The sequence below is a fragment of the Ceratosolen solmsi genome, unplaced genomic scaffold (assembly GCF_000503995.2).
Source record: "Ceratosolen solmsi marchali unplaced genomic scaffold, CerSol_1.0 scaffold6, whole genome shotgun sequence".
In the NCBI taxonomy this organism is placed as follows: domain Eukaryota; kingdom Metazoa; phylum Arthropoda; class Insecta; order Hymenoptera; family Agaonidae; genus Ceratosolen; species Ceratosolen solmsi.
This window is the reverse complement of record NW_011948414.1, coordinates 7,338,311-7,356,008: the sequence shown is the minus strand read 5'-3', so window position 1 is coordinate 7,356,008 and position 17,698 is coordinate 7,338,311. Positions and strand designations below refer to the sequence as shown.

Below are 17,698 nucleotides of genomic sequence, written 5' to 3'. Positions count from 1 at the left end.
AACATCTTCTTAAAGAATCTATCAATGTCTAATCAAAGTCTTTACATCATTGATAAAATTATTCGTCTTCGATGACAGTAGCTTCACAAACAAAATAAACAGTAAATACACATTTTGTTCCCAACACAATGTGAATCGTAATGTTTAGGAAATATAGATAAAATAAACACACCCGTAATATTTACAAAAAATAGAAAATAATAATGAGTTTGTCAACGAAAATTGAATTTTTTAATTGTTTCTGAACTGAAAACAGTGAAAACTGAAACGGTTATATATCGATAAAAATTAAAATTGATTTTATCAATATATTAGAGAATGTGTATCAATATAATTTATATTATAAATTACTTTTCATTAAAATACATCTAAGTGATTATTAAGCAATTGTTAAATTTTAACTTTAACTCTAATATTATTTCTAATATCTAATCGCCTGATAAAAATACGTGTATATTAATACATACAATTGGATTTGTATGTGACATATAGATTTAAATGCGATAATCGCGATACATTTTATCGCATGAATATTATCTAATAAAATGTATTATACATAAACAATAGCAGAGATCTTTGTTTAATTTACTTCAAATCCTTAATTTTACTTAATATCGTTCAAGCGTCTAATAAACAAAATTGAAAATATTTTTCTTTTTATATCAAAAGTGCGTGTGCGTGCGCGTGTGCGTGCGCGCCTGTGTTTCTCGTCATAAATGGATGCGTACATGCGGATTGAAGCAACATGCATGCATGGCCACGCGTGCCTGTGTTGGCCGTGTACGTGTGCAGGGGAAGCGAACGAACGCTCCAAGGCCCGCAAAGTGGGCGCTAAATTCGAAAAAGCCTGTCAATTGTGTTTGCTGGACATCTCACCGCCAACTTCAAATTCTCTTATTCTACACATGTCTTGAAAAAATAGTCTACCATTGGCTTTCGTAACAATGTGTGTCCGGACAACGTCGCAAGAGTTCGCCACCCGTCTGTACACGGACTCTCCACAATAAGCACCTATAAAGTTCCTCTCCATCTGATAGATAGAATTTTTTGACCTCCCGGCCTTCCTTTTCCCACTCTGTCGCTTTGTCTATCTCCCTCGCTCGCTCCTTCGCGCTCCTTACTCTTTCTTCCCCCGCGCTCGTTACGCTGTCTTTCTCGCTTCTCCTTTGCCGCCCTCCTACGGCCCCTCGTCGTCGTCAACCGACGCTGCACTCACTCACTCTCTCTCACTCACTCACTCGCTCTCTCTCACTCTCTCACTCACTCTCTCTCTCACTCACTCACTCTCTCTCACTCTCTCACTCACTCACTCACTCTCTCTCTCTCTCTCTCTCGCCACTTACCTTCTTAATACACCTCCACAGTCCGTCTCTCTCTCTCTTTTATATACACATTGATGCATACGTCGGCGCAGCCATTTTTAAACTCCATCTGCCAAAGGGGAGAGACCCGAGAGCGCAAGTACAGACTATGGTACAGCCAGACGTACGAACATAACCTATACGCGTGTACGATTCGGCAGTGTGTAGGTGAAGTCGGTAAATCCGTGAGTCGTCGTCGTCGTCGTCGTCGTCGTCGTCGTTGACGTCGTTGTCGTCGTTGTCGTCGTTGTCGTCGTTGTCGTCGTCGTTGCCGTTGCCGTTGCCGTTGCCGTTGCCGTTGCCGTTGCCGTTGCCGTTGCCGTTGCCGTTGCCGTTGCCGTTGCCGTTGCCGTTGTCGTCGTCGTTGCCGTTGCCGTTGCCGTTGCCGTCGCCGTCGTCGTTGCCGTTGCCGTTGCCGTCGTCGTTGCCGTCGTGTCGTCGCGCGCAAGACACCCACGATGGACGAGGGCGGCAAGAATTGATATAAAAACGAGGGAGAACGGCAAATATCTTTTGTCTACGCGCATTGTAATCGCTAAGTTAGCGGTAAAAGCTCACAGGGCGAAAGAGAGGAGGACAGAAAAAGAAAAGTACGTCCGATCGTCGTTTCTCCTGGCGCACACACGCGCGCGGACGCGAGGAGAAATGTGGAGCGGCCTACGAAAGCAGCGATAGAGCGAATAGGTCATAACGATATAATTTATCGAGAACATCGTTGGTAATTTTGCCCGCCTGTGTTTGTCCTGTACGAGCATTGTGCCGTTCTTTATTGCGATCGGCGATCACCGCCGACATCCGTGAGATACACGTATTACATATACATGCGTGATCGCTTATCAATGTGTGTCATACGTACATGAACACGTAAACACACATGCGAAGGACGTCAGGACGGCGAAGAGGAGGTGGCGGAGAGGGAACGATTTTTCGGCGAGCCCAGCAACGGGAGTGAGAGAGATAGAGTCGGAGGAGAGAAAAAAGAAGGAAGAAGAAGTCAGGCAGGCAAAGAGAAACTTTTTCGTCAGATGAAATGCTGCTGAACTGTCAACCTGTCGGTTCGAGCAAGAAGGTTAAGCTGCAGTAGTGAGAAGGAGAAAGAGTGCGAATTGTGGAGAGATTGAGGAAGATAGAGGAAGATAGAGGAATATAAAGGAAGATAGAGGAAGATCCGAGTGAGAGAGAGAGAGAGAGAGAGAGAGAGAGAGAGAAGAGAGTGAAGACAGAGAGAGAGAGAGAGAGAGAGCGTGTGCGTGTGAGTGCGAGCGTGCGCGTGTGCGTGCGCGTGCGAGAGAGAGAGAGAGAGAGAGAGAGAGAACGGGAAAACGAGAGCAATAAATGTGCGTGGAAATGAATAAGTGAGAGATAGATCGGCAGCAAGGGGAACATCATCGCAACGACTCAAGGAGAGAGAGCAAAATCGTGTCTGAAAGCGAGAAAGATAGAGGAGAAAAAAAATACGGAAGGCAGTTAAGCAACGGAAGGGTAAGCGTGTATACGCAGCAAAGTAGCGGCGGAATTAATAATATTACTCACTCGACCGTCACAGGAAAACATCGATTTTCAAATCACGTTCGTTTTAGGTGAACGCACAGATTGAAGCACACATATATTGACTCATGCAAGAACTTAGGCTGGCAAATTTTATTCTTCTCTGTTCTTCCTTCCTCCAATTTTTTTAATTCTCTCTTGTTGCTATAGTATATTCGTGTAGGTGTCCATTGTCCATTCGACTCTTGAAGTATGTACCGTAAGGTATGTCCAAGCTTTAAATAGTTCAATTATAGCTGTATCAAGCTTGATCAATGAGGTCTTTAAGTCTTTGACATACTCATCATGATTTTCTATGTCATTCTTTATCACCTGGTGACTACTTGCAAACTATAGACAAATTCCCAACGAGACCAGTCAGTGTAAATAAAAGTGCTAAGCATTAAAGACTGTTGATAATGTAATCGAGTATTTCATTTGATAGAGTTTTATATGTAGATATATTTAATGTTTTTTAATATCTTACATTATTAAATGATTTCATTACTTCCTTTATAAAGATACATAACTGTACAAAGCTCGATTGGAATTTAATATTTCTTCAATAAGTCAATGGTTCATAAGAGTTCGTATAGTGTTTGATTTTTATTTTTCAATGGGATAATTGGGATAATAATAAAGCAAGAGGTTGTATTATTTTGTTAAGATAACGTTAAAGAAGGTATAATTTGATTTTATAGTATTTAGTTTTCTGCAATGCATGTTTTTATATTTCGATTTTGGTTGCTATGCAAGTTTCCACATTGTGTAATGAAGTTCAATAAAGGTTATTTTTTGGTTATGGTTGTCATGTTTGAAAGTTAGACATAATTAAATTGTAAAAAGTTTGTAATCATTTTTCATAATTGCAGTGTGAAATTCTTTATTAATTTGAATTGAAAAAAATTTGATAGCTTTTTGAATAGGAAACGTTTATGTACAAGTGTCATTTCTAATATTCCATAGTATAGATAATTTTCATATTTTTGCCTTAAGTTAGATTAATTCAGATGTTGAAATTAAACATAATTAAGTGTCTTCATGATAACGGTAATTTGTATATTCCACAGTCTATGAATCGCTATTTAGTTAATTAAACAATTTGTTGCAACTTTTATATTTAATATAGAAAAGTGAGGTTATGTTCTAGCAGGCATATTCAAATAGAATGGAAGAATAAATTTTTTAAACTTAATGCAATAATTTGTATCATAATTTACTTTCATCAAAAATAATCGATCGTTTAAAAATTTCATATTCTCAGTTAATATTCATTTTTCTCTAATTTCATTTTTATCTTATAATAAGTATTACCTATTTGATTCATGATAGAATTATTGCAATCTTATCATAATCTATAAATACCTAAACGTTATACTACTTTAAATCACATTTTATATACCATATTTTTTATAGATTTAATCAGCGAATGCTCTTAAACTATTTTTAATACCTAATTTAAACCTTTTTCAAATCATTTTAGTCATTGTCATTTTTTATTGGCCTTTACAATGTGTATTATTATTAATAGTATATAATATTTGTAATATGTATATTTATAACTTGCAAAGATTTCATTAAGGTTAAATCTAATAATTAATTATTATAAATATCCAGATAATTTTACTCTAATGATTATAAGATATATAAGTAAATTATGTTATATTGTATATAAATAGGATTTCATTCTTTCTATTGTTATTTTTTTTTGTTTTTGTTTTTTTTTTTGTTTTTTTTTTTTGTTTTGTTTTAATTGCCAATATGGAATACAAAATTTTAATGACTTTTATTGTAATCTATTTTAATATTTTAATAAATTAATTTTTTTTTCATAAAACTTTTATGCTTTTTGACAGCTGCAACGGAAATTGTATTTTAATTACAAAAAGAAAATATAAAAAAAAATAAATCTAAAAAACAATAAATATTTATATCCACATGTACAAATTTAATGTCATTTAGGTAAATTAAAACTTCTGTAAATCGTGTTATAAAACTGTTTTATATGCATGAAGTTACATATAAAGCTGAAAGAGAATTTGAATTATGATAAAAAATAAAAATAAAAATGTAGAAGTACGACGGTATAACGATGTGCACGTCTATTTTGAAATGTCACCGATTTCTCTATACATTCCACTAACGATGAACCAGATAATTAATCTCGTTGCCTTGTTTTCAGTAAACTGGACCATCCTCCTAGAATCCTAACGCCATCGTTGTCGTGCGAGCAGGCGCTCAGCGGTGCATCATCGCAACGACATGTCGTTTTTACTATGCGCCTCGGAGCAGAAAAACATACGCGGGGGTTTGCAGCACCAGCAGCAGCAGCAGCACATTGCGGTGCATCGTGTCGTTATATCCGTTGTTCCCTGCTAAACGGCAGGAGCGCACAGCAGCGGCAACGGCGATATGGCGGACAATGTTCTTAGGAAACCGTCGCATAAGTTATCATCACCGGCGGATGGTGGCGGCGGCGGTGGCGTCGGCGTCGGCGGTGGTGGTGGCTCCGGACAAATACCTACCCGAAAAATTTCAGCGCCAGTACACCGCACCACCACCGAGACGATACGACTGGGCGAACCGATTGACAATCCTGGTAAGAAGCCACTTTCTTTTATACCGAGAGAATACGGTATATTGAATTATTCAAAACCCCCCCTCCCCCCTCCCCCCACGACTTTCAATGCCTTGGTATGATATTTACATGGTGACTCTAAAAAGATCTTGGTACCATTATTTTTGTCATTTTTTTTTTTTTTTTTTTTTTTTTTTTTTTTTTTGAACAAGTGTTTTCTCGATTATTTACTAGTTATATTTAATATAATTATATTGGTTTATAGGCAATATTATGACATTTATAAGCAATATTATCGCATAGAAGTGTCGAGGCCGTAAAGAAAAGCTTAGTATTAAAATTTGAGTTTATAAATTTCATTGAATACCAATGCGATTAATAAATCTCTTCTAACGTTCGATATATCGTGATTATATATATATATATATATATATATATATATATATATATATAAAGAAAAAGCATAAAATTTGTTAATGTCTTTAATAACTGGTCCTTATTTTGAATTTATTAAGAACGTTTATTGTTAACTTTTTATCAATGACTAAGAATATTTGCGTCAACTTTGTTAAAGTTTCACGAACGAATATAGTTTGTTGTTCTAAAAAAAAAAAAAATCGTCTCTGGGCAGTTAATTTATAACATTCATAATATGCACGCAACATAGTGACATTTGATAAAATAATTTACAAAAAGAAACATGTAAATTTCAATGTGAGTTAATAATCTATATTTCTGTATGTTAATTATTTTATTGATTAATATGAAAAATAAAGTAAGAAATCATTAAGAAATTCAGGACATAATAAGCGAGGAGTAAATTTACTCTTAAATTTACTCTTAAATTTACTCTTAAATTTATCTAAAACATTAAATAAATCAATTAAAAAAAAATTTCATTCAATTTCCTTCCATTCTATTTATCTAAATTAGATTTCTTAATAATTCGCCAGTAGAAGAATATAGTATAAGTAAATTGTTTCGATTAAAACTCGTAAATCATAGAGCTTATGCTATGTGATAGCGCCAAAAAGTTTACTTAAAAGTAATCAAAATCCTTATAATTATTCTTTCACTATTTAGGCCCAACATCCGTAATATTATTATGAATAATCTATCCTATCAAACGATTACAATTATGCTTCCAGTCTGAAAATAAAAACAAATGACCGTAGAATTTAATTAAAAAAGTAAATTAATTTGTCTGATAAATGCCAACCTCGCGACTTGCAGGTAAAATCCAGCAGCATCACCACCACCACCATGGTCAGTCGTTAGGCTCGATGCCGATACCCGTCGGTAACTCGGCACCCAACACCCCGAACAACACCCCGAATAATACCGCCCAATGTCGAACAAAGAAAACTTCCTCCTTCCAAATCACCAGCGTCACAGTTGGATGTCGCATGAGCAACGATGCCGGCGAGGACTCGAACGACGACCTCGACGAGTCCCACACGGAGGACAACAGCGTCGAGCACTCAAGGCTGACGGACATCGAGACACCCAGCTACTCCGAGGACACCTTCTCCAAGGACGACGTTTTCTTTAATGCCAGCAACGCTGCTCTCAGCACGGCTCCCGTCATACCTACGAGCTCGCAATACGGATTAGCAATAGTGCCGTCCTCGGAAACCAACAACACCAATAATTCCACCAATGACAGCAACATCAATACTTTGGATATTACCTCTGTAACGGATAATAATATTATCAATTTGTTGTCGAGCAACGCCAAGCAGGATTCCGATCTAAGAGAAGTCCATTCACACGGTAAGAGCGAGCGTACGTTCGATTGCCCAAAAAAAAAAAAAAAAAAAAAAAATAATCACCAAGGACGTATTTTATCAATGAATCGACTGTCCCTGTTGTTAGTTTTATTAATATTGTTTAGAGAAAATTGTTTATGAAAACAGTCTTACGAACATCCAATGATTATTAAGCTGCAAAGATTTGGCAACAACGCAAATTTTCCGATTACAGAGTGGTATGAAATTTTCTGTAAAACTGTTTTATCGGCTGAATAATGAACATTTATCATCTATTTAAAAACTTACTTTTTATCTGCAAGTTTATGTGTCAACTAAATTAACTATTACATTGTCGTATGAAATATCGAGGGAAAATCTATGAGAATATCTCAAGGTTATAATAATGGAAGTATTATATAATAAATGCTCGCTTACTTAATCCATACATTTAAACAATTATTTTGATAATCTTGTTGAGAATTTTGTGCATTCTGATTTTTTAATGATTATATTGAGCTAAATATTCATTGCTAATTTTATGCATATATTCGCTCGCTTGGCGATTATTATGATTGTTATTAATTAGAAGCTTTTAAACTTATGTAAAGAATATTTTAAAAAGAACGAATTCAATTATATATACGACACTCAAGACTTTCAAAAATATTTACTATCTATCTCTCCATTTAATTATTCCTATATTTATATATTTATTTAATTAAAAAGACAGCCTCAGCTATTGTAGAGGACAATCGACTGTATTATTTAGATAAAATTTTTATTCAATTGTGAAAATGAAGAAAAGTAATGGGACGTGTAAATTTTAATAATTACAGGTAGAAACGAAAGGTTCAAAGTTGTGAAAATCGAAAGCACAGAACCATTCAAACGTGGAAGATGGACCTGCATGGACTACCTGGACCATACGTCGGTGAACCAGCCGACGGCGATAAGCACGTCCAAGGTTTCCGATCCAAATGAAGTCTGCATATCGTATGGCGTAACCGACACCGGCATCGTCGTACCCGATTCAGTAAACAAACAACAGGTCGACGATATGAGCCTCGTCATCGACGTTAATGGATCCTTGCATCAGGAAGTGCAGCAGCAGCAGCAGCAGCAGCAACAACAACAACAACAACAGCAGCAACAGCAACAACAACAGCAGCAGCAGCAGCAGCAGCAGCAGCAGCAACATCCGTCGATAAGTGCAGGCGCTTACGCGGTCCCGGGGCAACAACAGCAGGTGCCTCCGCAATACTTTCAATCGTCGGCTTCACAGACGCAACAGTCTCAACAGCAACAGCAACAGCAGCAGCAGACCACCGGCCAGGGAACAACCTTACCGACTAACCTGCAATCTGCTCATCCAAATAATATTGGCCAAACGCAGAGCATGCCCCAAGGCACTATTCCAATCCTCGCGCCCCAAGGATGGTGCGTCTCCAAACTCATTGCTCATTTACTGAATTTATCGCCTTATCCGCTGCTTTTTGATTTTAAAAATTAATTTCTATCGACGAAAGTCCTTCTTCAACATTTGTGCTCTCTCTTTGAGAAATACTAGCTATTTCATATTATTTGCAAAATATCAGTTTTATGAAATAGCACGGCATAAAGTGACTACAGTGTTAAACAATCGGTGTTGATACTTTCTATTTAGAAGAATGTAAATGATGTTGTAAGAACAACAAGTTGAAAATTAAATAAAGAAAGAACATCTATGAGACTGAAAAGTGTATACAAAAAAAATCTTAACTCCAAAAGTATTCTGTAAAATTTATTACGAATCACATAATTTCAAATAGGTATGGTATATATTTGTAACGTTTTAAACATTTAATTTTCAGTCCTGTTACGCAAGCTAATAATGTAGCGACCCAGTCGCAACAAAATATTCCGCATCCTAATGACGAAACGACGTACGTATCGGTGAGCTCGCAGGTCCAGCCGATGCCACCCCAGGCACAAAACGTTTGTCAGCCGAGTACCGGTGCGCCTCAAAATTCTCAACCCCCAAGTATGCTCGTCTCCCAGCAGCAGCAGCAGCAGCAGCCGACGTCGCAGCAGCAACAGTCACAGCAAACGCAAATTACCGACTCGATAGCTGCGATGCAGGGAATACAAGGCATTCAGAATATACACAAAGTTCCTCAGCCCAGTGCAGCGCCGCCTCCACAGCAGCAACAGCCACCGCAATTACAGCAGCAGTCGCAGGTCATTGATTTTGTTCTTAAAAACCTACTCATCAAGAGTTAGTTTAATTTTTTCTCATTGAACTACTTTACCGATAGAGCCTTACCGATCTCATATTTTATATTGCCAAGATAAATTATATGTCAATTTTAATTTATTAATCCTTATTGTTGATTACCTAGTAAAATTTTTATATAAATTTATAGATTTAAAATTTCTTCTTTTTTTTTTTTCGTTTTTCTTTTCTAACTATCTACTATCCATACAAATGCTCGATTTTGTAATTAGTTTTTATAACTTCGATCGCACATTTTAATAGCAAACAGATGCAGGGCTTATTTTATTCGTACTTACACTTTATACTTGATTAATAATGTTTAGTTAATTTCTTTTATTTATGATGTTTTCGTGTACAACCGCGAGTTACGTGTTTGCGTGTATATCGTATCATTAAAATCATAAAGAAATTGCAAAAGAATTTAGATGGTTTCACAGTTCTTTTTAAATGCTATTTTAAGCTTGTAGATTGTATTTGTCGGTGTTACGTTCGTTCGACAGATTTGTGAAGCCATGCTACTTTTAACATACTTTTGATAGAATATAAATTTTTTCTATATTTTATTTTCTTTATAATATAATTCCTTTACATTTTCATAACAAACACTTTTTCCATACATTATTATGGCAGATTTTTTTATTGTCATTTTTTTTTTTTTTTTTTTTTTTTTTTTTTTTTTTTTTACCACTAGATGGCAAAGTGCTAATTAATTAAAATACGCGATCGAAATAAAGTCCTTCAGTTATGTAAGGAATAACGACTCTAAAAAAACGTCAGTTACGTGCAATGTGCCAAAGTGCAGCAGTTTCAAAGTGTGTCAGTTCAGGTTAAAGTCACTTTTATAAAATATTTATTATAAGCCTGTAGCCTATATTTTTAAAATATAGTAATAGAAATGTTGACAAATTTAATTGGATAATTAAATTAGAACACGTGTAAATTAAATACAATTGCAATGTTTTTCTTAATACTTATTTTTTTATTTTCATTAATAATATATTTACATGCAAATGTATTATGAAAATATCTTATGAAACAAAAGTTGAGGTTGTAATGAGACTTAAAGGATTGATTGATTTCTTCTTGCAACAAACATTTTCAAAGATTTACAATTTGAAATATATAAAAACTAATGAAATTATGTATGAGTGTTGTGTTGTAAGTAATAATAGTACATTGATAAATAGTCACTCAAAACCCCCGATTGTTCTTGTTATTAGATTTCACTGGCTATGTGCCTAGAAATTAGATGTACTCGCGAGTTAAGCAATTTTCCGCTGCATTTAATAATACTGTAATAAAAATGAAAAATTTATAAAAATAGTTAATTAAGAGTTAGATTTTTATAAGATTTTTATTAAACAGTTTTATGAGAAAAAGCATATAATTGTATGAAGACATACTCGGTTTTTCCTGACGATGTAATTAAATTAATGTTTAAAGAATAGTAAAATGACAAACGAGTTTTATAATAAAATGGCCTTTTTTTTTTTTTTTTTTTTTTATTTTTTTTTTTTTTTTTTTTTTTTTTATAGCGAAAGTGAAAATTCTGCTTGATTGCCACAAGCTTTACCGATTTTGCCAATTGCTCCTCCTCCTAGGATTATCGATCAATTTCATAAATTAAAAACAAATTAAAAACAGTAGAAAATATGATTTCGAAGTAAAAAAAAAATAAGTATCAATACACTTAATTCGCCAAAATTGCTTCAATTATTATATATTACATTATTTTACACGCCCATTATTATTATTAATTTTTATTACAATGTAGCATAGCGGCCACTCATTTTGGTCGAACAGAATTACCTCGATTATGCTTCTATAATAGACATGCGTTTGTTATTTCGAAATCTTTCCTTCAAAATGTCCAATCCACATTTTATAGTACAGTATGATAAGTATAAATAGTTTGTTATATTGTTTATAAATTTATTGAAAATTATCAACCGGTCGAGTATCAATATCGAGTACGCTAATTAAAAACGATCCAATAGAATTTACTTCTTCTTCCCATATCATGTAAAATTAGACTGTCTCATTCATCTACATATCTTTTCGTTTTCACAAAAATTTCAATATCTTATCTTTTACATACGGAATTCTTACAATTAGGCATAAGATAGTTAAATACATTTTAGAAATATTATTAGAACAGTTTTTAACATAGACAAAACAAAATAATTAAAATGAAAAAATTAATTAACTTTTTAAATCGCTTAGCCTCGAGTATTTTATTTATAAGTTGCAATAAAAAGTTAGATTTGTTGCGAACCCAGACGATTTATTAATAGAATCATTAAAAAATCAAAACTCATTTGAATAATACTTATGAAAAAAAAAAAAAAAAAAAAAAAAAAAAAGGAAAGAAAGAAAGCTTCATGCAACGTCGGTTCACCAAATATTCTCCGAATCCGCAATTGCCCTCCCACCTATAGCAATTAGCATTAACAATCGACAAATAAAATGAATTAAAAAATAATAATAACAAAGATATTAACGAAACGTGAAAATGTAGGTGATGGCAGCGACTGGGCAGATACAGTCTGGGCCTCAGCAACAACAGTCGGCCACTGGTGCGGCCGCAGCTGGTCAGGTGCAGATGGTCGGTGCCATTCAACAGGGTAACATGACGTTTCATCAGCAGCAACAGCAGCAGCCTGACCAGGAGCAGGACTCCTTGTCGGGTATGGTGGTGTCCGGGGCGGCGGCGGCGGCGGCGAGCCAGACCGTAACTACTGACGCCGCGCTCCTCGAATCGCTCGCCGAGGTTACACAGAATATCGATGACCACCAAACTCACGAAGATAACGAAAGGTTGCAACCATTATTATCACGATTTAGTCGAATTTACAAACATCGAGCGTGCGTAATGGAACGATCGGTCGATCCTCATTGAGTTTTTCCCATAAAAATCACCACGGAAATTAGCCGTTCATATCACGAGACAATGTCAATTAACTCATTAATTACTATTAAAAGTAATTTATTTTTCTCAATCTCCTCTTATTCATAATATTATTATTGCTGTTGCTCTCGTTAGACGATTTTCATTAAATAAAGCAAACTCATCGAAATAATGATGAAAGCTTAACGCTCGGCTTAATTACATTAAAAGAAGAAGAAAAAAATTAATAATTGTTATAGATTTAAATCAAGGTAATTTAACATTAAGGCGACGCTAGATTAAAAATTAGAACCGATTTTATATTAAAAAAAAAATGTATATATATATATATATATATGTATATATATATGTATATCTATATGTATCGTTATTTTATATCATTTATTTTTAATTCATGAAAATTATACAGCTCCAAAGTTAATATACATTTTCATAAATATTCGATCACTTTATAAATGTATATAGTGTTTTAAATAGAAATATGAAATTTCTAATATTGCTAGATCATTCTAATAAGCTACTTAATTTTCAAACATATTTTATTATTTAATAGTGAAGGATGGAAAAGCTAAATGCTATTATAATAATTTATACAGTTATAAAAAAAAAAACTTTATTATTAAATTCAGTAATGAGTGGGATTCCTACTCAATTTGTACCGAAATCATTTTATTTATGTTTCCGTGAAAAGTATGTCTTAATCGTAAGAATGACAATTGATTGTATCATTTACAGTATGTCGGGGACAAGTGCTGTAGCAATCGACAATAAAATCGAACAAGCTATGGTAAGTACTTAAAATTTTCTTAAATCGTTACTTAGATAGTTAAACTCAAGCTTACTCTAATTGTGTGAAATAGATTGCTCGAGAATTCTCAGAAAATTCGAATTATTATGCAAAATTGGTGTGAAAAATCTGCAGCTAAGCAATGAAATTCGATTATATGTTGATAATATTTAAAGCAAAACTACATTATATGTTATTTTTAATAGAAAAGCAACTTATGCTTATAAAATTTTATGATAAGTATATATATATATATATATATATATATGCGTGGGAGGTGGGTGCGCGCGCGTGTGTATTTAATCGTTGTTTTGATTAAAAGTAAATCTATCGCGTCTTTTATTTTTGAACGATTGAAATTGCCCTGAATCAAATTATCGACAATTGTAAAAGAAAAATGTTTGATTTTACACACCTCATTTGTTTATAATTTTGTAAATTCAAAATTTATAAAAATCTTACCATAACACTACATTATCACCATTTCTAATGATTTCATTATATTAGAATCTGAAATTTCCATTTAGAATGTTTAATAAATTTTCTTATAATCGTATTGTAATTGAACAATCGTTAAGCGAATAAAAATAATATTTGATTATTATACCATTATCTAAGATGCAAAAGACAGGATATTATAAAATCTATGGAAAATGCATTTTGTTCACACTTCTAATTCTCAAAAAAGTTGGACTTACAGAATTGAAAATAATATATTTTCAATCAAGGATTGATCGTAAATTACACACACACACACACACACACACACACACACACACACACACACATATATATATATATGCTAGATAATTACAATTTGTATTTTAAATATATCTAAATTTTTATATTTTATAATAAGATAATTAAAATACAAACATAAGTGTAAAAATTTATAAAATATTAACAATTTTTCAAATTCTTAGATAAATTATATTATACATGCTAATAACCTAAGTTACATAAAACATTTAATGTATTCTATAAAGTGTGATCAAACTGATGGAGCTAAAAGTCGCATTGTAAATGAAATTACATATAAAAGAATTATTGATTTCAATTAAATTTTATTAATACACGCATTGTATTAAATTATGTGAATAAATATTTTATAAAAATTTCATTTGCAATATCATCTCAAAGATTTTTTATAATTTCACAATTTTTTCGTTTTGTTTTGTTTTAAACAATATTAATATTCCCTACAATCAATAATAATCACTATTGTAATCCGATGCGCTTACACTGTAAAAATTTAAAAACTCAATTCACTCAATTGTTCTACCGAACTACGTCTGCCCTTACAGTTAACGCATTTAACAATCCGTATGAAAATATAACAATAAATTGCAAATTTATTTAATGTTACACATTTCAAATAGTAATTTCAGATATTTTAATTTTTCCTAATTAACATATTTATAATAATAATTTGCATTATATAAAGTGTGCATGTGGTGAGAGAGAAATTCTATAATAGAAAAATTTATCGCGTGCTTCTAGGATTTGGTGAAAAGTCATTTGATGTTCGCTGTGCGGGAGGAAGTCGAGGTGCTAAAAGAAAAAATAGCCGAACTGATGGATCGTATTAATCAGCTGGAAGCAGAGAATTCGATCCTAAAGGCTCATGCCACGCCGGAAACCCTGGCTCAGCTAAGTCAGACGACCACGAAATTACCCATCAACAATTCGGGAAGTGGTCAATAGGTAACCGCTTGTACATAAGTTTCTCATCGAAAATACCCTCGTCGAAATACATAATGGATAATATAATTATTGTATATAACTTTACGATTTTTAGAAATTTATAAATAATGAGATTTATTATATTATACATGATAGTGCGTTAGTGAGTTTTCCTCCGTTTTTCTTTCCGTCTTTTTTTTTTCTTTTTTTTTCTTTTTTTTTTTTTTTTTTTTTTTTTGTAAAAAAGAAAAATTACGAATGAAAAATTAAAAAGCACCACGCAAAAACACAATCGATCGAACGATACAAATGATTCAACGTGCGTAGATTAATTTTTACCGTTTCAGTTTATCGTTTATAGGCAAGAAAGAAAATAATGGAAATACGTGATACGAGTATTGTGTAAAAAGTTTAGAATTGCAATTAAACACTGTTTTTTTTTTTTTTTTTTATTAATATTTTTTTTGTTTTGTCTTTAAATGTAATACAAAAAAAAAAAAAAAAAAAAGTTAAAAAAAAAAAAAAAAAAAAAACAAGTTCTCGCTGCGAGTCAGCAAAAAAGAGGAATTGCGATTTAGAAGTAAGTGAAAGTGAATTGCTTTTTTTACTGTAAATCTTACGGACATATAGAACGAGCGAAGATTTTTAAATACAATTAAAAGAAACGGCAGCTAGAAAGAAGCCTAACTCCCGTTTAATCTCGTATCAGCGACTCTACAACAAATCTTTATTGGCTACATCAAATGGAACAAATAAAAATCGACAAAATCTAAATAAGAAAAAAAAAATACCAAAGCCTATAGTAGACACAAAACCCGTCGACGAAATCGAAGTAATGAGCGTGAATTTTCTTCAACTGAAAACTCCAAAGAGACATAGAATTGCGTATATAATGTGTAAAGACAAATGAAAAACTCAAAATTATCTGTCGTCGAGTGATTTGATAATTCAATTTTTTTTTTTTTTTGTTCTTGCATTGAGTTATGCATTTATTTGAAATTCCAATGACGTTTTCATATTTTAAACTACACCTCGCTTGTGTAGTGCAGTTTTTTTTTTCTTTTTTTTTTTTTCTTCATAAGGGTGGTGCGTAACATAAGTAACAGCAAAAATAATTGCGTGAGCAAACGCTTATCTGCTCTTGATGTGTACGCGAAACACATTTTCGACAAAAATTCGTATTCTGTCTACATCTTATGTTACATTATTACACGCCTAATAAAAAAATTTTAATTGTAAAAAAATCACCAAGTTTTTCTTTATTTTTATTAATTTATAGTCTTCCGAAGGCTTTTTCGGTACCTTGTTCACCGACGCTAAGTTCTTAATTTGTTTTAAAAATTTATATTTAAAAAAAAAAAAAAAAAACGAAAAAAAAACGAAAAAAAAACGCAGTCATCAATTAATTTTAGAATAATAAACTATATTATTTATATTTATAAAAATTAAATGTATGAAACGAAATAAAGTTTAAAAACTGAAATATTAAATTGGCTTATACGAAAGATAAATTAAAATTTATATAAAATCAATCATTTTCGCTTTGTTTTTCACATCTTTATTCTTTCTTTTTTTTTTTTTTGTTGTTGTTCTATCACTTTATTTATTTATTTTATTTTTTGTTAATTTACTTATTTTCTTAAAAAGAGACATATAATTTTCATTATACATCATTAAAATTTGTAACAAGGTTGTATTATTTATTTAAATTACATTAAATGACTGCGAATTTTTTTTTTTTTTATTTTATTTTTTTTTTTAATAAAACATTCTACTTATTTAAGATAATAGAAATCTAAATAAAACTAAAAAAAATTTCAATATCTACTTAAAGTAGATTGTGCAAGTAGAAAAAGAAATAATAATAGTAAAAGTAGAGTCCCTCGGATCCACGTGGAATAAATCTTTTTTGATTTTTACGAAAGTTTTATTACTTCGGGTCACTATATAAAGGCTAAATATGACACTTTAAACGTAAGACTTTGATATTCAAACGAGAAGCAATACACCGTTCATCGTATGACGTCTTTTCAAGAGCAATAATGTTCAATAATTACACTTTATAAATTTATAAATGTTATAAACTCTTTTCTAGGAAGAAAGCTAAAGAATGAAAGAAAGATAACAACGTATATATATATATATATTTTTTTTTTGTAATTTTTGTCTGTTCATCACTTTACGTTCGTTTATTTTTCTTTCGTTTTCCATTCTGAAGGCGGGAGGAAAATCGGGAACTTGTATGAGCTTCCATTTCGAACCTTTCAATTATTTAATCGATAGTTATTGAAGTATTACATAACTGAATTATTCTTATGTAATATTTAAAAAATTTATTTATTAACAGTTTAAAGGTAAGGCAGTATAAATGAAATGTTTCCCCATTCATTTTTTTATGTTATGAATTTTCATTTAACTAGTAGAATGTCCACAATTGCAATAGAAGTTAAAAAAAAAAAAAAAGAAAAGCAGCTGAACATATGATAAAAACCTGACTGTTAAAAAAAAGAAAAGAAGAAAGGTAAATGTGTCTATTCTTATTTTATAAATATATGTGAGAAGCAAGAATATATTTCTATATTTTATTTTATAATTCAATATACGCAATTCAACACGTAGGATGCTGAACAATTGCTGTATTTTTCAAATACTTTAATTATTTCTAATTGTGATTTCACATTTTTTCACATCGTACGCGAGCCTCGTGTTTTGATATTACCAAAAAATATGCTATAGTCAGTACCAACACCATCGCACCATGAAATGTGTTACAAATTTCACACCATTATTTTATTCCTTATCTTGTAACAGTTCGTAAATTTACAAATACAAAATAGAAATAAGGCCAA

At 32.3% G+C, this 17,698-nt stretch overlaps 1 protein-coding gene across 1 annotated transcript; it reads left to right on the top strand.

Annotated features, from left to right (window-relative positions):
* Window positions 1-2,649: 2,649 nt before the first annotated feature.
* On the top strand, window positions 2,650-15,031 carry LOC105367923 (protein bunched, class 2/F/G isoform). The gene is made up of 8 exons (XM_011506782.1): window positions 2,650-2,843; window positions 5,071-5,487; window positions 6,700-7,239; window positions 8,054-8,654; window positions 9,068-9,434; window positions 11,990-12,288; window positions 13,115-13,166; window positions 14,667-15,031. Exons 2-8 carry the CDS (start codon window positions 5,301-5,303, stop codon window positions 14,868-14,870), a joined length of 2,250 nt encoding a protein of 749 aa, XP_011505084.1. The 5' UTR covers window positions 2,650-2,843; window positions 5,071-5,300; the 3' UTR covers window positions 14,871-15,031.
* Window positions 15,032-17,698: the final 2,667 nt, after the last annotated feature.

Coding starts and splice junctions, on each gene's coding strand:
- LOC105367923 (XM_011506782.1), top strand. CDS start 5,301: ATGGCGGACAATGTTCTTAGGAAACCGTCGCATAAGTTATCATCACCG. Junction 9,435..11,989: donor AATTACAGCAGCAGTCGCAG/GTCATTGATTTT, acceptor GTGAAAATGTAG/GTGATGGCAGCGACTGGGCA. Junction 13,167..14,666: donor ATAAAATCGAACAAGCTATG/GTAAGTACTTAA, acceptor GCGTGCTTCTAG/GATTTGGTGAAAAGTCATTT.